Raw genomic sequence first — 26,315 nt, forward strand, 5'->3', positions numbered from 1 at the left:
ATAGAGAGATAGAGAGATAGAGAGATAGATAGATAGATGATAGATAGATAGATAGATGAGATAGATAGATAGATAGATAGATGAGATAGATGGATGGATGAGATAGATAGATAGATAGATAGATAATAGGCAGACACACAAACACAAATACTATTATATTATTATATCAGGGCTAATAGATAAGACAGTCTTACAATCTTGCATCCCACTCATCCTCCAGGTTATTTCTGTGCCCTGATTTGCTTGGCACATGTCAATAAAGTCTTCCTTTTCATAGATAAGTGACACTTTGAACCATCATCCTAGATGTTCTTCAGTTAACTTTACCCTAGAGTTAGAAAGATAAAAACTCTTACTTCTACATCAAAACTACCGTATCTGGTAACAGCTTATATTTTTATTATTAAATGTGGAATCATCAAAACAACCATAATACAAGGTAGCTTCTCAACCTTCTTGATGCCATGACCCTTTACTAGATTCTGCCAACCATAAAATTATTCCACTGCTATTTCATAACTGTAATTTTGCTACTGTTATGAATCATAATATAAATATCTTATATGCAGGATATCAGATATGCAACCCCTGTGAAAGGTTGTTCAACCCTCAGGGGTTGCAACCCATAGGTTAAGAACTACTCTTTTAAAGTCTACTAATCCATACATGTCCTAAGAAAAATAAAATAAAAACAAAATGAAAGCCCATTGCTATCTACTTTTCTGAGAGCTGAGATGAAGAACTTAGGGGACTTGGTAAACTGGAGCGATCAACTTGTGAGTTTATAACTAGCCACACCTTTTGAGTCAGCCTTTGAGGGAAAATAATGAACGGCTGTCACCTTCAGTGACTGCTAGGAGTCAGCAAACCCTGCAACACTCTCTAGACTAAATAACTTGGGCACAGGTACCAAGGTCTATTTTGTTTTGTTTTTATTTGATTGGGATTTTGTCTTATTTTGTTTTGTTTGAAATGGGGCTATAACTCAGAATAACCTCAAATTCACAGTTCTCTTGACTGTGCCTTCCAAATACTAGAATGACAGGCATGTGCCACTATACCTGCTGGAGTATTTTGAGATTCATCTACACGTACTAGTGATTTTACACACAAAAGAGGGTTTTTTTTTTTTTTCCCCAGCAACTTCACTTCAAGAGACCAACCAGACTGGCTCCTCTCTTCTGTTAATGCAGACTTAGGAAGCCCATAGTTCATTGAACATTCGTGAGTGGATCAACCATGCTTATGGGCATCCTGTGCTTGCCAGGAGCCAGCTTTATCTACCCCCTAGACTGTTAATGCCTGTTGCACACACTACTACGCCTAAAACATGACACCAACTCACGAACAAGAAGCATGAACGGAAAGAGAAGCTATTCCTAAGAAAATGAAGATGAATGTTTGGAAAGATCCTATAAAAACAAACTATGTAAGAAACTGCTGTCAAAAAAGGTGTGGGCAAGATAAATAAATATAAAAAGGCATAAAAGTCATAAAAAAAATACACAGTATCTTACACCCAGTTTACTTTGCAAATATCCTTGCTCCACTTTGAAGAAGCAAAAGACAGAGCAAACACATGCACTCACACACGATGGCATTGCTGTGTATCCACATGCTGAAAGAACTCTGAGCAGAATGAGCCACAGAGCATCGGGTAGTCCAGAAGCAGACTGCAATGAGGATTAGTGAACTGACAGGTACTTTCTCACTAACTGCTGCAACTGTAAAGCCATGTGACCCTGGCAGAGGTCTAAGCTTCCCTGAGCCATCCCTTTTCTGTCCATTAGACCAAGACAAAGATGGCCGCAGGCGACCTGGCCAGGGCTCACGCCTCAGCCATAGCAAGTCCAGTGTTAATTATCAGTTTTTGTTCTCAGCGTATGTACTGCCTCACACTGGCATAAAAGCTCCAGACCCTGTGGGGAGACAGGAATGGAATAGTTTGCTGTTTAGAGTGAGACTTTACGGTTTAAGATTAGAGATCATGGTGTTAACTAAACAAATGGCAGAAGGACACCAGGATCTGCAGCTGCGAAGGCTCCTGCTGAGAAACGAAAAGAGGAAACAGAGTCCACGGCTTCAGGCCAGCGAAGCCAATCACTGGGACTTTCAGACCACAGACCACCGCTTTACTTTTTCTTCAACTTGAAATAACAGAAAGTAAAATTGTGTCATTTGCAGGAAAACAGCAACAACAAAATGTATGGAACCGGAGATCATCGTGTCAAAAGAAATAAGCCAACTCACAAAGACAAACATGTTTCCTCTCAAATGTGGAATCCACATTGCTATTAGAGATGTGGCACTGAAGAAAGGGACTGATTGGTTAGAGAAATGGAGACAGCAGAGGGAAGACAAGAAAATAATGGCGGGTAGTGATTGTTAACATGCACATTACCCACATGGGACACCACTATGATGAAACTGGTTATTTTATTTAAAACAAACAAAGAAAAACACTTAATTTCTTTAAAAGGGTTTTTGTTGTTGTTATTTTTTGGTTTTTGTTTGTTTGTTTACTTGTTTGTTAAAGTAAGTCAGACTGAATTTGCTCAAGCAGCGTTAGGAGAGGTTTTCTTTGAACCAGTTATTGAGTCAAAGCCTGACTTGAGAAAGTACTGATGTGGTCCATCCTCCAGAGGTCGATCAGCACAGAAGACTGCAGCTCCCTACAGGAGCAGGAGGCAGGAGCTACGGACAGGCAGGGCAGCATTCCCCTGGTGAAGCGCTCCATTTCAGGACTTCACCGCAGCCTCCCAATCAAAGGCCAGGCCTAACAGCTTAATCAGGTAATGGCTGGACCAAAATAGAATCTTCAGGAAACAAGGGCTGGTTAGGAATACGCACAAACCAACATCAGTTAGAGAACTACATCCAGAAAAAAAAGAAAAAAGAAAAAAACATACAGGGCGTCTTTATATGGGACTTTGGAAGGACTCCAGACTTCTGTTATATGATATGTTTACTTCAGGATACCCTCCATACGCTCCTAGCCACCAAGATCCACGTGTGTGGCAGCTATCAATTACAACACTACAATAAATAACTGTGACCCAGAATAAGGTCTGTGTGCAATCATACGGAGTAAGGCCAGGAAGCTTTCACCCAGTGTTTTTGTAGCATCTCCTTAATGTTCTAATGGGAAGGATTACCAAGCTAGGACCCCACCTTGCCGCCTCTATAGCACACAGACCAGGCATCTGTGATGAGCAAAGGAATTTTAGGAAAATGCATTGTCTTACTTGGTGCTAGCAACAATTACTGGGAAATTATGAGTTAAGACATTTGTTTCTGTGTTTGTTTGTTTGTTTGTTTGTTTGTTTGAGACAGGGTCTCTCTATGTAGGCCAGGCTGTCCTGGAACTTGCTAATGTAAACCAGGCTAGCCTTGAACTCAAAGTGATCTACCTGCCTCTGCTTCCCCCAGGGCTGGGATTAAAGGTGTGCGGCTAGCAAGGCTCAAAGATAACAGCAGTTGCTTCTCATTTTTATTATTTGTAAGCTATTCTAGAAGAAACCTTCTGTGTTTCTAAGAATGATACATTTGAGTAGAGGGTCCAGTTTGGCCCTCCATCCTTAGCATGAAGGGGCTGCTAACTAATAGCCCCAACGGTTGCCACATCTCTCCCTGTCAAATGCTCCCTCCCAGTGAGCTCGTTCCCAACGTTGGTGCTCACTCTCCCCTAAGGCTGAGGTTTCTACATACCCTGTGGAACCAAGCAGACTGGTATCGAGTCGCTATGTTCTCTGGTCTCTCAGCAATACTCACTTCCTCACGTTGCCAGTTGCCTTGGTAGGTAACTACCGGTCAGATTCCTATCTCCTTTTAAGACTCAGTTTCCTCAACACAGGGCAGGTCTCTACACCACTGACCTCATCGAGGAATAAGCACAGAGTAGGTGTTCAATCAACAAGGAAACAAACTGACATAAATATCTTCCAATGAAAAGCTGCCTACGGTCCCCAAGCATGACCTTGTTCTACATGTCATTGATGCTAAGAATACAGGGCCTTGCCAGATGCCACTCTGGGGCAGAGAACAGGCTATAACCTCAAGCCGAGATGGGTACCCGCAACCCTACTCCTTGTCCAGAATATAGAATGCCAAGGAGTGGTGAGGTCAGAGAGTTGTGCGCATGTTCACACAGTGCAGAAGCATGATAGTTGGCCCCAAAACTTCTGAAATGCCTCTGAGCCTGTCTTCTAGGAATTATAAAAGTGTTTCAAACCTAATCCTCACATCATCCCAGCCACAGACAAATCCCTTCAGTTTTTACCTCTAAGTAGGTCCTTCATTTCCACCCACTTCATCTCCGCAGTCACTCACTATAACTCAAGCAACAATGGCCTCCTTACAACTCCCAGAATGCAATCCATTCAGCCCCAGCAGCCGGAACAACTCAGCAAGAATTCATCTCACCAGCTTCAACCTCCACCCCTAGATTCTCCGTGTCTGGCTCCTTGCCATCCACCAGTACCTGGAGGAGACTTTCTCTGACCTCCATTTAACTAAACAAGCATCTCTTTGCCTCATCTCCGTGATCCTCAGCTTTTGCACCCACCTATAACTAGGTACCTGTGTGCTGACTTGCTCAGCTCCCTATTCAGAAGGGAAGTTCCATCAAAGCAGTGGCTTTGCCTGAAACAGTCTGCTACCCAGAGAAAGAAGAAGGAATGCCTGATTGAACATTTAATCACCTGGAAAAATAACAGTATCAAACCTCCACAGGACCTTGACATTAGACCAAAGAAACTCAACCTCTTTGAAAAACAAACATAACCCCTTTCCTTTCTGAGTGATGCCCACACTAAGACCTCCCTTTACTCACCCCCACCTTCTCTCACAAAACCACAGCAGTCTTCATGCCGACCACCTTTCTGTCTGGAAATGACCCAGAATTCCTTGGCTCTGCAAACCGGAACTCCACCTTGGAGTGGAGCCCAAGGTCTCAAACTCACAGTTAGGGCCAAGCAGAGAGGCCTTGACATCCTCTGAGTTTGCTCCACACATCTGGCTACCACCCCAGCCTTTGGAGGAATAAAAACAGGAAAGGCGCAGGGACCTTTGGGGGCTGAGATAGTTTCAGGGATTTGAGTGAAGCTACCCTTCTTGCAAGGCCCTGAAGCTTGCTTGACCCAAGACTGTGGGCCAGTGAGGTTCAGAGACAGGACATGGAAGGATGTACTGAATTTGGCAAAATATGTACCAAGTCCTGTCTTTGAAGTCAGACAAATGCATAGCTTCAAACCCTGGCTCCAGCATCTGTATTTCTGAAGGCCAATGGGTTGTTATCTCTGAGCCTCTATTTCCACAACCATCAAAAGAGATGTCACCATGTCTACTTTAAGAGGATTGCTGAGTGGTGTCCCCCACCCACCGATATTATATTTAGTTCATCATCTACTTACTCTTTAATTCTCCAACATGAGCCGATTATTCATATGGACAAAATATAAATCAGTTTCTGTGAGTTAGCCAAAAAAAAAAAATCTGGGTTAACCAAACTGTTTTGATGCTGAGCCATACAAACTGACTGACATTTAGTTAATTCTGTCATGGAGGTGATCCAAGCTGATCCCTGGATTGTGTTTATACATGTGCACAGGAAGTATATACATTCAATTCATATTTTTCAGTGGATGAATTCTATCTATGTTGATCCCACTACTCAAATCTGACAGACTAAAATCTGTTGGTGGTGAGGTTTTTTTTTTTCAGAACTGTACACACTGCCAGGCCTTAATCTATGTGTGATTTGCCAATTAAGACTCAGAAAGAAATAAGATTAAAACCATTAAAATGCTAACCACTTTGACACTGGAATTTCCTTCTTTATTTCTTTTGGAGATTCTCTATCAGCTCTCCCTGTGTTTATCATCAGAAACCAAAGGGACACTGGAAGACAGAATGCTTACTCATCAATAAATGAACACCCAAAGGATCATTGCTCATGCTGTCCAGCATTTTGCAAGGATATTCAGCAGAAGCATGCCTCTTTCCTCCCTGCCCCATAAATACTGAAGGAGGAAGAACATTGCCTAAGAGCAAGGTTTGGCAAATGAATCTGATGAAACCATCAGTGCATGGACACATGCCCCAGCATGGTGTCCCTGCAGGTTCCTGGTGACTATAATTATCTAGCTCTAAGAGGTTCTACCTTAGAGTTCACATGCAAAACATCTCCACCTACCAAATCAGCAGCATATGAGAGCAATAAAGACTCTTAATTCCCATACAGGGGTACCTTTCCTCTAAGAAAATGCACGTATTTGGTGAGCAAAACTCACAAGAAGCTACGAGAAAGCCACTGCCCCTACAAAACTGCCCAGGGTTTGATTATAATGCCTTAATAATGGATTTAATGTCTGAGACTGGCATGGGAGTTGGCAAATACCTTTGGCTTGGTACAGCATGGGACACGTAACCGAGGAGCAACATACAGGTGCTGAGCCTAAGCAAACAGCATGCCTTCGAGGAGCACTGTATAAATAAAGCCAGTTGCTCTGGGTCCTTGTCCCGTGAGTCACAAATGAGCTGTTTCAGAGGCCAGCGCTTTAACTCCTTTCCCTTGTTTCCTTGCCTAAAGATGGAGAATCTCTAACAAGAGCAAGCATTCCCTACTTTAGAGTTTACTGGGGAGAACAGAAGGATATGGAAGCTGTCAGAAAACACAAAGGCACACCCTAAACTCCAGCACTCTTCCACGCACATCTACAGTATGAAAATAAGAGCGCCTGGGAAGCTGCATACATCCATACTTGCTCACACTGAAGCTTCCTGTTATTAACAAAGGGGACTCCTGAAGTGTTGAGAAACTTCTGTGACTCAGTATGAACACGCAGCTCTTGGAGCACGGACACTGCCACCTGCTCTCAAGGACTCGGTGACAGCTTCTGGTGCCCGAGGACAACCACACAGGCAAATGTTCCCACACCAAGATTTGCATGGATCAGGCCTTAAGCCTATTACTTAGGTTTTACCAGACACTAACCATGTGCTAGGATTCCTCAGAATAGTGACTGAATTGTGATGGGGCCAAAGGAGTCACCAACTCATAAGACATATACATAGCCTAGTGTGACAACCTAATGGAGGTAGAGACTATTTTCCCACTGCTTACTACAAGTACCCCCTTCTGTACTTTGTTGGGTTTTGGGTGAACTTGCCTGAAGTCAACAGCTACAACCTTCAATATTCTTCCAAGAAATCCAAAGAAAATAACAGGACAAAACCCCAAGGACCTCATACTGAACAAGAACTGTTACTGCTCCTCTCTAGACAGCCCCTGGTGGCTCCATCCTTGATTCAGAGCCAGGCCAGCTGCCTGAGTAGCTCCTGAGTAGCTGGAACAACCAGTCCCATGTCCAGTCTCACACTCCCATCTTCCAGTCTCTCCATTCATATGTCCTAGAAAGTAATAAGGCCTTTAATTCCTGGCCAGACTGTATGTTATGGGAACAAATAAATTCATTGAGGACCAGAACAATCAAGGGAGGGGACAATGTTACAGAAAGGCCCAACACCAAGTCACACCAGAAATGCCAATATAGGGGGAAGGTCTTTGAAATGAAACTCAGAAGTACAGAGATGGTTCAACACAGAGCACCGAGCTTCTCAGCTCCAGAACACACCAGAAACACCTGGAGTGATGAGAAAACCTGGCTGGCACCCTGGGCTTTTTAGGCAGTGGCGAATAGTACTAGTCCAGAGCCACTCTGATGGAATGAATGGACAAGGACTGCTGCCCCTGCTGTCGTCCCTACTGGGAGACTTCAGATCCAGATTCACCCCTCTCTTTACTACACTGGGCCTTAAGAAAACCCCTGCTGGGAATCCGGCAACCATGCTACAGACTGCTGTCCCCCAGCAGCTGTGAAGGAGCACTGTTATCAAGCCAGGCCTGATATGAGTCTCCCAGGGCTGTGAACAAGATGAGTTTGCAGAATGACTGAGTTGGGGTGACAGACAGACAGCACAACATAGCAGGGAGTAGAGTACTCAGTGATCTCCTGGTCCCTGATCCATCCTGCAGGCCTCTCTCTCCTCAGTGATAAGACTGAGCCATGGGACAGTGCCAAGAAAATGTTGTGACCTGCTTTCCCCGCTCAGTAATCTGTCCTGATGACCTGCCACAATTCACTGATTCCGCACTGAGCGCTCGCTTCTCACTTCCAGACACCAAGATACCACCTTGCCAAGCAGATCAGCCTCCTCAAAGGAGGGCAGCAAGGAGCCCCAGAACCCTGCAGATGAGGATCTGAGAATCTCTGCCACAGTAAGGAGCTAATGACATTACACTGTACACTATGTTACAACTAGCAGGAGTCCCTGCCATGATGTATTGTTCTGGTGTGTGGGGAGTCAGTTCCTACAGACAGTAATTCTGTGATGCCTAGAAACATCCCCTCCCACAGGCTGGACCTACCTGGCAGCCCTCTCTTTCTCCTTTAGTTCAGAAGGAACAATCTGCCCAGTATCCACACCCAAATCGGCCCTTTCTGGCCATGGGACAGGAGGAGGAGCATGCTAAAAGCCAAGTTCAGGTTCCACAAGGAAGAGGAGTGCTATGTGCTTTGTTCACAGCTCCCTGGCAAATGCAGTGCATATGTTTGCAGATAATATGGCTTTTGTCCACTCGAACGGGCGTACTTGATAGGAAAACACGACTTTCCTTCCCATTAATGTAACCTTAAAAAACTCCGGTTTTTATCAGAGAGGTGCTTAGTGCACACCTTTACTCCCAGCACTCCGGAGGCAAAGGCAGGTGGATCCCCTGAGTTCAAGGCCAGCCTGGTCTACAGAGCTAATTCTAGGGTAGCCAGTGCAACACAGAGAAACCCTGTCTCGGAAGAAAAAAAAAAAAAAAAAAAAAAACAAACCCTCAGGTTTTTCTTACATGCCTCAGTTCCCACTTTGAGTCCCCGAGTCAGTTAACTCTGTGAAACCCTGTAAGCCAAAGACCTTCTCCAAAGCAGAGCCCACACTACACAGGCTCTGCTTAGGAGGGGACCGTCACTCAGCAATCAGCTCTGGAACCTCAGGAACATAGATTACGCACTCTTTCCTCTCCCTTGCCCCAAAGGATCCACTCATTTGTGTCCTTGGCCAAGTTGCCTTCACTCCCAGCACCCTTTTCGGTTGCTGCGCTCACCTGTTTTCCAGAAGTGTCATGCACACCACCTCTCGGACCCCCGGGTTATTGGCCTTCTCCACAGAGCAGCCCTGTAAATTCCACGTGGCCAACCTAAACACAGGTCGTCCATCCCTCATACCTCCAAAGGCCTCCACCGAGGGCCTCATGGAGATAATCTGCGTGGGCCCCCCTGGTGGCAGGTCCAAGTCCTCACTCTGCAGGCTCAGAGATGTGGGGCTGGGATGAGGCTTGGCAGTGAAGGTAAGACCCCCATTGGTGTGGGTAGACGGGGGCCTGGACCTCTCTGCGAACACCTGGTGTCTTATTCTGTCCAGGAAGGCTGCATTAATTCCATCCATCCTCACCAAGTCCTCGACACTTCGAAAAGGACCATGTTCCCGACGGTAGTCCACGATGCTGATGGCCATCTTCTCAGTGAGGCCCCGGACACTCATGAGCTGAGCAAGGGTGGCTGTGTTGATATTGACTCGTGGAGTGAGGGGCACAGTGGTGGCCAGGTGATGAGGCTGTTGCTCAGCCAGCAGATCCCGCCTTAGGGAACTGGGAGAATGCTGTGCGGAGTTACCCTTGCTGCTCACACAGATCTCAAACTTGACCTGTTCCAGTTTAGTGGCCCCTACACCACTCACAAGTGCTAGATCTTCCACTTTTTTGAAGCCGCCGATATATTCTCGGTATTCCACGATGCTTCGGGCCACTGCACGTGTCACCCCAGGCAGGGTCATCAATTCCTCCTCAGTGGCAGTGTTGATATTTAGCCGCTCCTGATTCACCAGGATGTTGCTGAAGTTGCAGGCAGCGCTGAACTTGCGGCTATGTGACAGGTCTGATGGGTCTCTGGGGATAGAGCGATGGCAGCCCAGGGTGCTCCCCATGGCCAACCACCACAGAACAATTCTGGATAGAGAAGAAACCCGGGAGCCTTTATAGGCACAAAAGAACAGGAGGTTGCAGGACTTAGGGGTCGAGGAAGTTACTGCAGACAAACCTCAAATCTTCCATGGCTAGTGTTCAAAATTACCTTTTGCTGGGCCACCTAGAAATTGACATGGGAATTGATTGAAATTAATCAATCAACACTTTGCACTCCCACAGCGTTGGAAGTTCGTAACTAGTGGGGGGTCAGGTCAACTTCTGAAAACGTAGACACAGAAAGGCTGACCTTTGTGGGGTTTCCTCGGGTTATTTATCACACTGAATCCAAAAAGGGAACAGAGCTATCCCCACTAGCTTCAACGCTGGGGGCCACCTACTGATTTCAGACCCACACACACACACACATACACATAACGGGGCTCCTGCAGATAGACAAGGAGAAGCCCCTACTGCGCTCATACCGTAACTTGTTAACTCTGGGGAGCTTGCGGGCGCAGAGACTGAGCAGAGGTTAAGGAACCCACCCCGCCCCCCGGCCCTCCGATACCTGCGTCCCACCTCTCAGCCGCTCTGCTGGGTCCGTTCCCGGTCCCCTGTGGCTCTAAGCGCGCGTCCCAGCTCTTTCTCCCAAGGAAACTCTCAGTGCCGCTTTCCCGGGGCAGGCAGGATTGCTCCTGAGCGCCAGTAGCAGCGGCGAAATTCGGCCCCCGATGCTGCACCAGGACTAGCGACGTCGTAGCTGTGTTGATCCAGGCAAAGCCCGGCGCCCAACTCGGGAGAAGAGACGGCGGAGCGCGTCCTGAGCCCCGCGCCGCGCGCCACCTCTGCCGCTCGCCGTGGGTGTCACAGCTGAAGTCAGGTCGCGCCGCCCGCCCGCGCCTTCGCCGGCACAGCCACGCCTCCTCCGCGCCAACTCCTCCTCCCGCCTCCCCGCGGCACGTAGGGGCGGGACGCTAGCGCCAAGGGGCGGGACTATTGGTGGGCCTGGTGGGGCGGAGTCGAGGGCGGGGCTTTGAGACTGGGCGGACAGAAGGGATGGCTCACAAGGAGCCAGTCTGTTTTTCTGGAATCTGAAGGCCTACCGAGCTCTGCTTTTGTTAGGTGAAGCTGTTTAGGGCCACCTGAGGCAAACTGGAGTCTTCCCTATGCGGTAGGCTTGTTCTGCATAACCAAGGCTCCTGAAATTCTCAGACAAGGGATATAATTCGAACTAGCTCAATTCTCTCGCTACTTTTAGGCCTTTCCTCTATTCAGACAGACCTCCTTCCTCCAGTAATGCCTGGGTACCATGTGTCACTAGAAGAGGACTTGCCTCCTTTGTGTTCACAAAGGCTGTACATCTGCTGCCCTTTGCAAATCTAGCTCTTTGAGAAAATAAGGGCACGTTTCTGTTAAGTATTAAATCTAATCACTAAAAACGGAAGGAAATGATACTGGCAAGTGCAGGCAGCTTTCCAAAACAGTTTTTGGATCACATCGTGAAATGATGATAATTTAGTTAAAGATTAAAGAGCCTGGTGCATTACAATGGATATCTGAAACAGGACTATTTGGCTAAACAAACCCTGCCGGATAGCAGTGACATGGTAAAAAAAACGCTAGATACTTTGACCCAGAGCTGTCTGTCAGTGACCTCTGAAAGAACAGATCTGAACCCAACCATCTGGCCAAGGCTTCTGATTTGAATGCCCACAGAAAGCATTCAGATGTGAAGTAAGTGGCAGCCCAGGCTTGGTGAAATGCCAGGGTTATAAGGAACCTCACAATTAGGAGCGAAAGACACTCCAGTCAGATGACCTTAAACAAAAAAGAGGGGTTCCCGATCCCCGGGAGATAGTTATGGAATCCGCTTTACCTGGAGCAAGCCTGCATCCTCTCTACGGATGACACAGGCTGACTGGACTCCCTCCACACCTGTAGCCAACTTTCGCTCTGTCAGTTTCATTTCCAGTCATGCCAATCTCACTTGAGAAGAATGCCCAGAGAGGGGTAAAAAAGGAAGGTAGAGAGAGAAAAAAAAGTGACAGGTAGATAAATAGACATGCACCACATACAGCAGGTCTAGTGCACACATCTGAAGACAGAAGCTTCCAATGACTGATGATCAAGCTGGTGAGGATGCAGACAAATGAGACCTCCACATATTCCTTGTAGGCTCAGAGGTTGACACAAGCGCTTTGCAGACTAGCTTGACAGTTCCTTGAAAACTAAAAGTACATTTGCTGCACATCTCAACCCTTGCGGTTACAGGTACTTACCAAAGAGCAAAGAAAGCACAGAGCCCAAAATCCTCTACATGGGTGTCTGTAGGTTTATTGTAGTCAAAGATTAGCAACCGCAAGAGCATCAGTCTGAGTTTGCTGTGAATTTGTCCCCCAGCAGTTCCTTCCTGTAGGAGAGCTTGGCCCTCAGGAAGGGATGGTGTTGGAATTCACATTTTAAGTGGTGCTTCATGGGAAGCCACAGAGGTGCCACCTGTTGAAGAGAGTAAGGGGATGTTTAGAAGACCGTGAGTCAGTCACTGGAAAAAGTTGATACAAAAAAAAAAAAAAAACTGGCCCCCACTCGTGCTGTGGCTCCCAGTCTCCTGATTACACCCCCTCCTCCTGCTACTGTGATGCCATGTGACATGAGGTCTTGCCAAAGAGGACAACATACCAACGTTATTCCCTGATGACTCCAAAACTATGTGGCTCCAGGCATTTTATTACAGCAACTGAAAACAAGTAGTGCAAAATAAATAAATAAATAAATAAATAAACACCAACTTGTGGGATATTGTTAAGCAATGAAGGCAAACTACTTAACAAAAACAGTAACAGAGAAGAAAAAACGCAAAGCGGTTCACTGCATGGTAGAAGCCTGGCAAAAGGAGAACACGCTGCATGATTCATAGACAAGCTAAAAAATAGAGACTGTCCATGTACAGACAATGTACCAGTGGCTGTGTGGGAATGGAGGGAGGGAGGAAAAGATTAAAAAGAGCACCAAGTATCTGCATGACGGCTGGTTGAAGTGATTGCCTGAGATGTGGTACTGATGGAATATGTCAAAAGAAATAAAATGGTGTGTTTTAAATAGACATCTTTGTGTAGCTAAATTATACTTCCATAAGCTAGGCAAGTCATCAAAAAAATATTCCTAAAAAAATGCCTTTTTAACTTAAAAAAGAAAGAGATAAAATTGGAATAAGGCAGGGTAAGCCAGGGTTGATGGAAAGCTCATAGTTGAAAAGAGTGAGAGGGGACAAGAAGTTAAGTCAAAAGCTACAAGAAGAGAAGTATGCACTGCTCAGAAAGGTCTATGAAAGAGAGAGCCAGACAGTGAGGTAGCCCAGCAACACACTGGACATCCAGAGTCACCACAGACGTGGAGAAGTTGGTAAAGGGCTTAGTATAGAAGGAACGAAAGTTTTAATGGATTCTCCTGATTCTCCAAGGATATTGGGATTCTAGCTGACCGCTGAGTTACACAAAGGTGTCAGAGGTTGTGTAGTTCCAGCCAAATGCCACATGTAGGGGACTTTGCCCTTTAACACACAGCTCTCATTTAAGGCCTGGTCAGGAGGACCAGGACAGCGGCCTTTCACTTTTAGTCAGCAGTTTTCAAAGATAAAAGAGTGACCAGGAAAAGGTGGTGGAAGTTAAGGAACAAAGCATTTGTCCATCTCCAGGTTCAATCGCATGGTACAGGCACTCTTAGACCATAATGAGCCAAATTCTAATCCCCTCCATCCCCAGAGTCCTTGGACATCAGAGATGTAGACAAGAAATTAGGAAGAATTCTACAGGTTAAAATACGAGGAGAGAAAACGAACGTGGCTATCAAATCATTAGTCTAAGGGACATCCCTCGGAAGTGACAGTTATCATGAGACTTGAAAGATAATTAGAAAATAATGCCTCAACCCACAAACTCTCAGTCCCCTCAAAGCAAAAGCAAACCCCACTTCCCAGATCAATAACGTTCAAGCAGGCTACTGACAGGCTCCGACCACCAACCTTCTGCAATGGTCAAGGCAGATGTTGTTCTGAAGAGCAACAACTCCTATTTGTGTGACCTCCACAGCAGATCTGTCCCTTGTACTACAGTGTTCCCTGTGTTTGGAACTGATGAAAGTACAGACATCCTTAGAGCTCTGGAATATTCTATATCAGGTCTGCTCCCTTGCAAGTCAAGCCATGGATGGAGTGGCAGAGAATGACCACTGACAGACACCAGGACGGTGTCAACAGAAGCTCCTGTGGCCTTCACACCTTGTCCTGGAATCTGCATGCAGACATTCAGCTTGAACTCCCTGTAACAGCAAAGGCTCCATATCTCTGAGCATCCGTCCTCTACCTCAGCCCTAACTGAGGAAACTCTGCCTGTTCTCCCCATAAGCCAGCTTCCCAGAGTCCTCACTACACAGCTCTCCCCATATTGTGGAACTCGGCAGCTGCACTGGAGGCACCTAGCTCATCTCAGGGAGAGGCCACATGGAGAAGAATAAAAGCAGCACAGCCCACTCACCCCCAGGCCCAGCTCTGCAAGTGAGGCCTCTAGAGCCTTCACCCAGTCCAGCTGCAGCAGATGTGCCCATAGGAGGAGCCCAGTAGAGAGCCAAGGGCAGAGAGGCTACCTGGTAGTGCCCAGGCACTCATAGGTTATGAGAGGGGACAGAGGTCAGAAGTCAGTGCACATCACAGTGGCCCCTCACAGCATGCTTGTCTCTTAGTTTCCTTTAGGGTTGTATTTGTTTGCTTGTCAGCTTGGTCACAAGATGATTTTTAAGAGCTGAGAGACTTCCTCATGAAAAGTGGTTCATGATGGTTCAATGACAGCTGTAGGAATGATGGGTCAAGAACCATAGATTTGTTCACCCTGAATGTTCTGAATTTTATACAGGACACAGACATAGAACACAATACAGAGAGATGCAAGGGGAAGGGGAGAAACAGAAAGAGATGCAATCTCTGAAGGTCCCAGGCCAGACAGCCTCTCCCCTGTCCCTGGGCAGCTCCTTGCAGCTGAACATGTACCTTGAGACAATACTTGCTCAGGTCATGGAGGAGCTGGTTGTCTTCTCAATCAGACATGGCTGAGCTAAACCCTGGCCAGCTGTACACTTCCCACCTCCACTGGGTGTGGCAGTCTTGACCAGGTGAGTCAGGTGTGTACTACTGCATGGGCTCCCTGCTCTCTCCACCCTGGCTGTGAGCACCCATCTCTCACCTGTTGTTTATACCATCTCAGGGTCAGTATTGTTCCGCTCTGTCTGCTTTGGGTAGATTATGAGGTGGCTGCTTAGCCTTCCTCCGGCTCTTTGGTTCTCTGCGGCCTGACTGCTGCTCAGCCCTGAGACTTCCCATCATCACTGGTCTGCGTCCATCTTCATGCCTCCTTCAGAGCTGACCAACTCTTCTCAGGGGACAGTGAAGCACCTCTTAGTGGTCCCCTGTGGTCCTGACTGTGGCGAGAGGAAGAGGCTGGAGTCACTATGAGTGCTCTGACCCTTCACCTGAGCCCAGCTACCTAGAATGCAGGGAAGATCCATCTTTAGGAAATAGGCCTAACTGTGTTTCTACCGCTGGTGTTACTGTGTGGTTGTAGAGAGGACGTAATGCCTGGTGGGGAGTCCATGATGGATCATGTTTATGTCTAGATGTCCTACTGGTCTTCTTCCCTGAGTTTTGGCTCAGGCTCTGTGTTGCATTGTTGTGTTGTTATTGTCATTGTCATTGTCCTTGTCCTTGTTCTTGTTCTTGTTCTCCTCCTCTTCTCCTTCTTCTTCTTTCTCTTGTTTTAACACCTGTCAAGAAGGAATTGACATGGGAAGGACAGGCACACTGAAACTCAGCTGCTTAGGGTTGACAGAGACACAAGGTCAGGAGGGAACACAGATAACGGTGAACTTTGTGTCAGGTGGGTCCTTCGAGAGGAGAACAGCACCAGTCAACTCAGATTTCTTGGAGTCTGAGAGCAGATGAGTGGGCAGCACCCCTTCCTAATTCTAATATAAGGCCCGCATCTTCCCCCTCTATACACCTTGGACACCATTAGTTCAGTAGTCCCAGTTTCTTTACTGGGACTATATGAGTGACTATATGTGGCGTTTACTTCCTCCTCCAGGACATGTCATCCATAGATCCCTCTTGACTTGCTCTGAAAGCCACTCCTGATGGCTAAGGATGAGGCAGTTTTAGGATGACTGAACACTCCCTGGACAAAGAGTACAGAAACCAGCGTCATTGCTAAATTTCACTTTAAGGTTACCTCCAGCTTTATGAACACTTACACACTACTTTCCAAAGTGCCTGTACTGCTTGATATTTCCAGCAGCAGCTCCTGTTGTTTTATGGTGACAATGAGGACTTGGAGTTTGACTGCTCTAATAAGTGTCTAGTGGCATCTTACTGTGGTTTTAACTTGTAGCTTGCCAATGAAATGGGACGTGGAATATTTTTTATTACACTACCGTTTGTATCTCGTGTCTAGCTGACCTTGCTTTTTAAAACTCTGACACCCATGGAAGCCAGAGGTCAACCTCAGTGTCCACTCTGTTTTACTAACAGTGTCTCTCACTGGGACCTGAGGCTCCCAGATTCACTTAGGCTGTCTGATCTGCCTGCCCCTGCCTCCTCAGCTCTGGGATTATAAGCACAGGGCAGTGTGCTTTTTTAGTGGGTTCTGGGGATGAAACTAAGGCCTGCAGGCTTGTGCAGCAAGCCTTTTACTAGCTGAAGAATCTTGCCAGGTCCTTAAAATTTTTTAATCAAGTTTTACACTTTCTTTTGCTATTATAAGATTTTTTGTATATTTTACATAATAGTCTTTTATTAGACATGTCTTCTGCAAATAGTTTTTTTTTTTTTTTTTTTTTTTTTTCCAATCTGTGTCTTGTCTTCTCATTCTCTTGCTGGGGCTTTTTGGAAAGATTTTTTTTTTTTTAATCTTAACGTCAATTTATCATTTGTTTCTTTCAGAGATTGTGCCTAAAAGGTCATTACCAATTCCCAAATCCTTTAGATGTCTTCTTCTGCATTGTATTATAGAGATTCTATCGTTTCATGTTTGATATTCATGTCTATGATATGTTTTTCGTTTTTGTGATGAGACAGGAGGATTGACTTAAAATACATAACGAGACCTAGTGTACAAAAAAGAATCTATTGACCATATTTATGTGAATCTATGCCTGGGTTCTCTGAAATATTATTAATACATTTTGTTGGTGCTGAGAATTGGACTCTTCACCTCATGCAAGCAAGAGGTAGACAAGTAAGTATGCTATATTCTGTCTACACTGCCTTGATTACTCTGGCATTTTCCCAAGTTCCAAATTCAGGTAATCTTAGTAAAAAGTTGTGATTCTCCTTCAGTATTAAGTTGGTTACTGTGTATTCTTTGGTCTCTATATAAACACCTTAGAATCTGTTTTGGTGTTGTTATGTTTTGGTTCGGGATGGTATATTTTGGTTTTTATTTTGTTTGATTACAGCTCCTAAAAATAACATGTTAGGATTTTGACTAGGATTGTATTAAGTGTGTAAGGTCAAATTTGAAAGAACTTGACAATGTTAAGTCTTCCTATCAATGATTATGGTGTTCTTTCCATAATTTATTTATTATGCACCTGTTTTCTTAGTGTGGGAAGAAGTGTGCATGTCATAGCACGCATGTGAAAGTCAGAGGACATTTTGTGGGAGTCAGTTCTTTCACCATATGGGTCGCAGATCACAGGTATCAAGCTTGAAGAAAAGCGCCTTAACCTGCTGAACAACCTTATGGCCCAGAACCTTTACACTTCTATCAGCATTGTATATGTTGTCAAACATGGATATTACAAATGCCTTATTAGATCTATACCTACATATCATAGTTTCTATTTCAGTTTCCCTGTATGTATTGCTGACATGAAGGAACATGACTGAGTTTTATATATTAACCTTTTATCTGGAAATCCTGATGTAATTGTTTATAATTGAGGGTACATGTTGTGTGTCAATTATCTTAGATTTACTGCATACGTAATCAGGGTTTTATGAACAAAATTTGTCTTCTTTCTTCCCAGTCTATACGCACTTTACTTCCTTTCCTTGTTATTTTGTATTGGCTGGATACCCAGCGCCGTGTGGTGCAGATGGTCATTGCCTTGTTTCGTATCAGGAAACTTCTGTTTTCTCAATATTAAGTGTGATATTACCGTAGGCTTTTTGTAGATGTCTTTAACAATTCAAGGAAGCTGCCCTGTGTTCCCATTTTGATAAATTTATATCATGAACAGATATTGAATTTTTATTAAATATTTTTACTCTACCTATTGATGTAATCATGTGGTAGATTTTTGGTTATTGTTTGTTCATTTGTTTGTTTGTTTGTTTGTTTTTCTTTGGGGTTTTGAGGTGGGTTTTTTTCTTCCTCCTTTGACTTGATGATGTCACAAAGGACATTCATTGACTTTATCTTGAAACAATCTTGCACACTTGGGATAAACCCCACTGGCTCATCATATACAATTCTTCTATCCATTGCTATGTTTGGCTTTTAATATTCCATTGAGGATTTTTATATCTATATTCTTGGGTGGTGTTGATTTATTGTTTGCTCTTTTGTGGTGTCTTCATCTGGCTTTGACATTAAGGTGTTAAGGCCTAGGTAACTGTTATCTGTCTTGCCGGCCATTTTGTGCTGTTTCTAATATTATAAGGAAATTTTCTCATATGTTGTTACTGCTGTTACTAGGACACGTTCTCATGCCTGAGTTGATTACATCTTCTGTTATGTTCCGTGCTTTGGTGTTCTTGGAAACCAATCACAAAAGAAATCAGTTAGAACTGCTTTGTATAGTTAGCACCAATAAGCTTGAACCCAAAACAACCACCAGGCAGCACTTCCTGCACCTATGTATAAGCTTTTAGGGTTTTTATTTTTATAAGCTCCCCTTGGGATAGACCCCAACATAAGAGAAACATCAGCGTTAATATAAGAAGCTATTTGAAATAAGACTTCGATATTGAGTAGGGGTCTAGTTTGAGTTCCCAAGTCCTCCCTGGGAACTGGCATCCTGCTTGGCAGAAAGAGACATGTACAACATGTACATCGTTAACTGGCATCCTGGTAGGCAAGTTAAGACATGAACGTTAGGCAAGGCAAGTCCCCTAACACAGCTGAATATCCCAACCAATGGGAACATAATAAGTGTATAACAAAGACATGTTTCTAAGGAAATCCCCAATCCCTAAACCCTGATTGGTGGAATAGCTTGGCACAAATGTTTGTGGCTTTTAAACTTAAAAGCCCTGTAGGATCTTACGTCAATGTCAGCCAACTCCAAAGTTTGACCTGTGGCCCTGATCGATCAGTCTTGTACTGTGGCATTCAATAAACTATCCCTATTTGACTGAGATTGGCATTTGAGTGGTTTGTGTCATGATTCCCAGGCCCCAACAAAGGAAATGAAGGTTTTAAAGCAAAATTAATCAATACATTTCTATACTGGACCATTACATTAAAAAGATTGTGAGGCTAATCCCTATTTACAGTCTCCTTGCTTATTTGCAGATGTGCCATGCAGTCCTACATCCTCACAGATGCTGGTGGAGAAGCCTGTCCTCCCCATCAAATACATGGGTAATGGAAAAAGAGATTCCAAAAATCCTGGTTTTTGAATATCAGCACACCATCATTCTTTAATAATAAAGAAAAGAGATGCTAACAATAATTATAAATAATGCTTGTTATAAATATAAATAAAAACAAAGGCTTTTGCAAAAACACTGAGGTCAAATGAAGAAGATACATATATAGAGAAATTTTATTCTATAAATAAGTTTTTAGAAAGTCACTTCACAAAAATGTCAGCAGTTTTTTTCAGTATTGTTTAATCTTTATCTCTACTCACAGAAGATTCCAGTAGAACAAAATGACTTCTCTCTGACTCCGGTTTAAGTGGCCTGTAGGTTCACACTTTCTTCTAACCTAGATTCTGCTTCAGAACCTCAAATACTTGCTGTTGGCCCCTGAAACATTTAAGCTGGACCAAAACTTCTAGTACTCAAATGCCACCCTGGAAAAGAGGATCTCCCTAGATTCTAAACCGATTAAACTGCTTTTCCTTGTTGTGTGTTGTTCGGGACTTGTTTTTTCCCTGTGTAACCCTGGCTGGCCTGTTCCTTGCTATATATTTAGTCCGAGCTGACTTAAAACTCTCAGAAATGCCCCTGTCACAGCACTTCGAGTTGCTGGGATTATTATCATATGCTACCATGTAAGTTAGAGTTTCTGGTGCAGTGATAAAACACCATGACCAAGGCAATTTATAGAAGGAAAGTTTATTTGGGGCCTATGGCTCCAAAGGGATTCAGATTCTGTCACCATCACAAGAAGGAAGTGTGGCAGCGGGCTGGCATGAAAACCGGATCTGGAAGCTGAGTGCTGGGACTTACACCATGAACCACAAATGGGAAACAGGGAAAGAGAATTCAAAATGGCAGAAGTCTTTGGAAACCTCAAAGCCCAAGGGACACATTTCTTCCCCTAAGGCCATATTTCTTAAGCCTCACCAAACAGCCACCAACTGGGAATCAAATATTCAAATGTCTGGGCTATCAGGAACATCTCATTCAAACCACCATAGCCTCCATGTCTGGCTTTAAATTACTAAGATGGAGGGAGGAAGAGAAGAAAAAAGAAGGGGAGAGAAGAAACTCATCAGAATACAGCCACCATAGAAATATTCTTAACCACTTCAGATTTTTGATTGATGTATGAAATTACTTACAGAATAATATAAGTATCCCCTCAAGCACGAGGCTAAATCAGCATCAACATCTACGATGTTCAGAAAGATAAGTCAAGGAAGTGACATGGCTTAAAGATATCTCTCTCTCTCTTTCTCTCTCTCTCTCTCTCTCTCTCTCTCTCTCTCTCTTTCTCTCTCTCTCTCTCTGAAAATGTGGTCTCTCTGAACAGCAGTGTCCCTGGGTTTTCCCTTCTCCTGAGTTCTGTGAGCAGGACCTGTGAAGGGTGTGCTTATAAAGCCCCACCTGCCTTGCTCATCACAGTGGTCCAATGTCTAGTTCAGAGTCTATCATAAGTAAGTGCACAGAATTGCATTCATTTTAGTTTTAAAATGTAGCTTATCACCAGGCTCTCAAACTGAGGCTGCTCTCAGTTAGAAACCAGAGCACCCATCCTTAGCTTCTAGAAACCTCAAGAGCCCCTATTAAAGCTCGGTCTATTGACTGAAAGACTCTTTCACTCCATGGCTAATAATTGAAGTCCTTTATCACTCCCCTGACATCCTAAATGACTTCCAGTTGGCATTTTATTTCTTATTGTGCATTTGGTTGGTGATCATTGTGGATAACACCCTAATAGAATAAGAGCTTTATTTACAGACTTCAATGAAGAGCTTTTACCATCAGAGGTCCACATGCCCCTCCAGAATTACCATTATTATAGAATATAATGTTCATTAATCTTTAAAAGTGTTAGGGTTCTTGCCATTACAATTAGGAAATGAAGATTCCATTTCCTCTATTTGTTTCCCCTAAAAAGCCAAAATTCCAGTTAGTTTCAGTTTTCTGCACTTTCATAGAATAGTTTATTCTGTTTATTGAATGCTTTTATGAAATGCTTTTCTTGGTGGAGCCTGCTTTTTTGACTAACAAGAATTTTTCCCAGCACAGAACCACTAGACAGAAAAGTAACCAAGACAACAATTCCTACTGTATGACCAACTGAAGCAATGCCTTAAGATCTGTGCTACTGGGGGTAGGGGAGAGAGGCTTCTTCATCTTCAATATTCTTTTGTAACCACATCCTCACAGATATCAGGAAACTGACTGACTGGTGGGTTTCCTTACCTCACAGCCTCAGCACCCTTAGGAAGGAAGGAATGAACTTCCCCAAGTCTTATAGAGTCTTCCTAGAGTGTAACCTGATGTCTAAGAGAAAGTAGAAGGCCCCAGACAAGGCATTAAATACTATTATGCTTCTCTGTGTGAAGTTACTCCCTTTTAATTTCTCTGTGTGCCACTCCAGAGCTTCCAGGAGAAGCTCTGCATTGAGGCCATTGTGACCATAAGATGCTCTCACATCTGTTAATGTCTCCCAGGGGGAAATGCTGACCTCAGGCTCAGACTCCAGGCAGAGAATAGTATTAGCCTGAATTGCATTCAACTGTTTTCCCTGTAGGGTAATTTTTTTGAATAGTCTCTATTTACAGCAAACTCTATTGTCTGCTATCTTATATAGAGGAGTGCATTCTTATATACAGGTGACACTCAATAAAGTCAGAAGCCGTGAAGATGTACAAGTAAAGTCGCAATGGGAAGACAATCTGAAAGGCAATGATTCTCAGCCCTGACAGAACATGAGAACCTCCAAGACAGTTGTCACCATTCCATCCTGACATGCCCAGCCTTTTGACATTGCAATGGGATGTTGTCTTCTATCAAGTTCACACTCAAGATCTATCAGTGCATGGGAATCAGATTTAACGTGCCCCTAGGCCCTTCCCTGTACAAATCCCAGAAAAAAAAAAAAAAAAAAACTCAGTGGGATCTAAGTGAGGGTGTTTGCTAAAATTCCAGATGCCAACCTTGAGCCTCGGAACTCTGTTTCCTGAGTGAAGTGAGTCAAAGCTTGTTCCCCAGCCATGCAATAGGGTCAGCAGCAGACTGCAAAGACCCAAGTCCAACACTTTTGCTGAAAAGATTTATGGGACAGTAAGAGTCTGAGAGCCCAGAACAGCGTCTTTCCTTATTCACAACAACACTGGAACCTTGGAAGGCAAAGTCATCCCATCTGAAAATTATTCATTAAAGCCCAAGATTGGCCCTTCCATATAGCACATCTGACAGACAAAATCACCTCACATACAAAGTGATTCCAAGGGGGAACCATGATAATTTTTTTGAAGAAAAAGTTAAAGACACAGAAAGAATTTGGGTTATGTAATCTTTGAAGAAAGAATAAAAGACATTTGAGGGAACCTGTGTTGGTTAGTTTTTGTCAACTGACATATACTAGTGCCATCTGTAAAGAGAGAACCTCTATAATGTATTGCCTCCATCAGACTGGCCTGTAGGCAAGTATGTGGCATTTCCTTGATTAATGATTGACATGGAAGGGCACAGCCCACTGTGGGCAATGCTACCCCTGGGCAAGGAGTCTTGAGTTGTATAAGAAATCAGGCTGAGGAAGCCATGGGGAGCAAGTGAGTAAGCAGTATTCCTCCAAAGTTTCTGGCTTGACTTCCTTCAATGGTCTAATTTGATCAGGATGTGTAAGCCAAATAAGTCCTTTCTTCTCCCAAGTTGCCTTTGGTCATGATGTTTATCACAGCAACAGAAAGCTAACTAGGACAGCAAGCAGCATCATGGAGATTCTTCAAAGTATGTTTTATGGTAATAACTTGTTGGATTAAATCAATGAAGTACACAATTCATTACTGTAAAACTTCTCATGACCTATAATTTATTCATGTCACAGAGGATCTCCAAAAGGAGGTCATCCAAACAGCATTTATGTACTGTTACCTGGAACACATCACATGACCATTGTCTCTTAGGAAATACTATGAGACGTGTGTAGCCATATAACAGGCCCCTGTACCTCAGCACAACTGACACCATATTAGAGACAACAGTCTGACCATAAAACCCAGCACATAGGCCCTAACATCTGCCAAAGCACAAAGACCTAATCCATCAAAGACCTGGTCCATAGTGTCAAGATCCAGAAAAGTTTCTAAACATACAAATGTTGCTTTCTGGCTCCCGCAGTTCTGCTTCTCAGTAACTGTACTTGGTAACTGAGGTATATCCACCAGGATGTGGGGTTGATGTATAAAAGACAAGGAACTGTGAAGATCGAGACCGCATTATTTGGAAAGTTCTTTGTGCAGCCCCCAGCCAGTGATAAAGACTTTCTTTTCAGCTTTAAGAGTATCTATATGGGTTCTCTGGTGGACTTACCTTGCAACAGTCAGTCACAGTTGGGCTGGTCACTGAACAGTCTTTCTTTCAGTCTCTTCCCCATTTTTGTCCCTGCAGTTCTTTTAGACAGGAACAAAGAAATTTTGACTGTGGCTTTGTAACCCTGTCTCTCCCCTGCCCCCACACATACACTTAATGCCCTGTCCATCTACTGGAGGTGGCCTCTTATGCATCATATGTCCATCTACTGGAGGTGGCCTCTTATGCATCATATGCTGTCTTCTCTTTCTCTTTGTAGCATGAACCCCTGAGGAGAGACACGTGAATGCTGTGCATCCCCAGCACCTCCAACAGTGCTTAGCCCTTTGTTTATGAAAAGTGGTAAAGGACCGTCACCAGCAAACACTGGTACTTACTTAGTGGGATCCCTACTAAGGAATCCTTGCAAGGATCTCGGTGCAGCTTTAGGTTGAATTGAGGAGTTGGAGAACACCAAGTGACATAGGCTGACAGCCAGGCTCTCGCATTAATTAATTCTGATACCTTAGACAAGTCAACTGACTTCACCAGGTCCCTTCTAATTCATTTAGAAAAGTGAGTGGACTGGATTAGAGAACCTTCAACTGCCTGAGTGTCATCATTACTATAAGTCAAGAGGATGAATCAGAATTAAAATCTGATATAATCAAGACTGTTTTCATTACTTCCTTAGGGTTCTTTAAGGTCTCTTGTTATGTTACATATGTTATGTAGATGTGCGCTCTGGTATTTAACTTATAGGTACTTAAGTTTGTTTTATCCCCCTGATGAAACTTACCACTTTATCATTATGAAATTACCTTGGGCCAGGCAGTGGTGAAGAAAGCCTTTAATCCTAGCACTTGGGAGGCAGAGGCAGGGGGATCTCTGAGTTCAAGACCAGCCTGGTCTACAGAGTGAGTTCTAGGACAGAAAGGGCCACGCAGAAACACTGTCTCAGAAAAAGAAAGAAAGAAGGAAAGAAAGAGAGAAAGAAAGAAAGAAAGACAGACAGAAAAGAAAAGAAAGGAAAGAAATTATCATGTTTGTCTGTTGTAATATTTTCTGCTCTGATATCTACACTAATATAAATATATCCACTCCTGTTTATTTTAAAGTAGTGTTAGTAAGGGATATCCTTCTCTCTCATTTCATTTCTAATGTATTTATGCCTTTTATCTTATTTAAGTTGGGTTTGTGATGGGAAGAATAATAGTCATGCTGTTGTTTGAATATGGCTCTTCCCTTTCCTCTCTCTTCTCTTGTTATGTGTGTGCCTGTGCGCGCGCACACACACACACACACACACACACACACACACACACACACACACACGGCTTCTTTCTGTGCCATTGCATTACCATGAGGTAATATAATATTCCAGGTCCTTCCCAGCTGTCAGTCCAACATTCCTGAACTTCCCAGCCTTCAGAATCATGAGCTGCATATATTTCTGTCCGTAATCACTTACTAAGTCTGGAGTGCTCTTGTCATAGCAGCAAGAAACAGACCAAGGAAACCTTTTTTCTTTTTCTGTTATTGTTGATCATCCAGTATCCAGTATCTCAATTTATGTCGTCAGACAGAAGCACAGGTGCATTTAAATATAATATGATGACTGATACGATGAGATTTAGGTTGAATGCTTTGCTAGTTGTTTCTGTTTGTTCTGTCTGTTCTTTTTCTCTTTTCCTGGTACTTTTGAACTTGCTACTTTTTTAAATAAAATTTTTGTTATAGTTCATATGCTATGAACTTCAACTACATAAGATGCTCACTTCAGTACGCTCACACACATACATACACACACGCACACACAAACACACACACGCACACAATTTTTTGAGACAGAATTTTTCTGTGTTGCTCCAACCACCCTGGAACTTGAGTTGAGCTCACCTGCCACTGCCTTCTGAGTGCTGGGATTAAAGGCAGGCACCTCCATACCTGTCTCAGTTCAGTAATTTTAAAGTATGTAAAAGTTGTGGAATTATCATCATCAATTATAAAACCCTTTACCACTTCCTAAACTTAACACTAACACTTTAGCTGTTGCCACTGATTCCCCCAACCTCATTCTCACCTCCACCTTGCTCTAAGCGCACACTAATCTGTTTTCTGTAAAATTTCCTATACTAGACAGTACATGTAAATGGGATCTTATACAGATTTTTGTGACTGGCTTCTGTCATTTAGCATAAGATTTTCAAGTCTCGTTATAACATATGTCAACACTTCACTCCTTATTTTGAATGAATTCTACCACACACCATATTTATTTATCCATCCATCAGTTGGCAGCCTTTTGAGTTGGCTTTGAATTTTTGATAACTCCAAATG

At 43.8% G+C, this 26,315-nt stretch overlaps 1 protein-coding gene and 1 long non-coding RNA gene across 3 annotated transcripts in view; both read right to left on the minus strand.

Annotated features, from left to right (window-relative positions):
- Positions 1-10,945, minus strand: part of Eepd1 (endonuclease/exonuclease/phosphatase family domain containing 1) — a 95,800-nt gene extending 84,855 nt beyond the window's left edge. Inside the window, exons 1-2 of one of the 2 annotated variants that reach the window (XM_034510982.2) lie at positions 10,581-10,945; positions 9,155-10,193 (exon numbers count right to left, since the gene is read on the minus strand). In XM_034510982.2, coding sequence (XP_034366873.1) covers positions 9,155-10,032 — 878 coding nt within the window. In that variant the 5' untranslated portion in view covers positions 10,033-10,193; positions 10,581-10,945. The remainder of the gene's footprint in view (positions 1-9,154; positions 10,194-10,580) is intronic. The other variant, XM_034510981.2, reaches the window with a different exon arrangement.
- A 942-nt stretch (positions 10,946-11,887) lies between these two features.
- Positions 11,888-24,076, minus strand: LOC143443394 (uncharacterized). Its single transcript, XR_013112349.1, has 5 exons — positions 23,997-24,076; positions 15,247-15,481; positions 12,692-12,749; positions 12,292-12,508; positions 11,888-11,998 (listed from the first exon to the last, which is right to left on the minus strand). It is a non-coding gene; the product is annotated as an uncharacterized LOC143443394 (long non-coding RNA).
- Positions 24,077-26,315: the final 2,239 nt, after the last annotated feature.

The sequence above is a fragment of the Arvicanthis niloticus genome, chromosome 8 (assembly GCF_011762505.2).
Source record: "Arvicanthis niloticus isolate mArvNil1 chromosome 8, mArvNil1.pat.X, whole genome shotgun sequence".
Lineage (NCBI taxonomy): Eukaryota > Metazoa > Chordata > Mammalia > Rodentia > Muridae > Arvicanthis > Arvicanthis niloticus.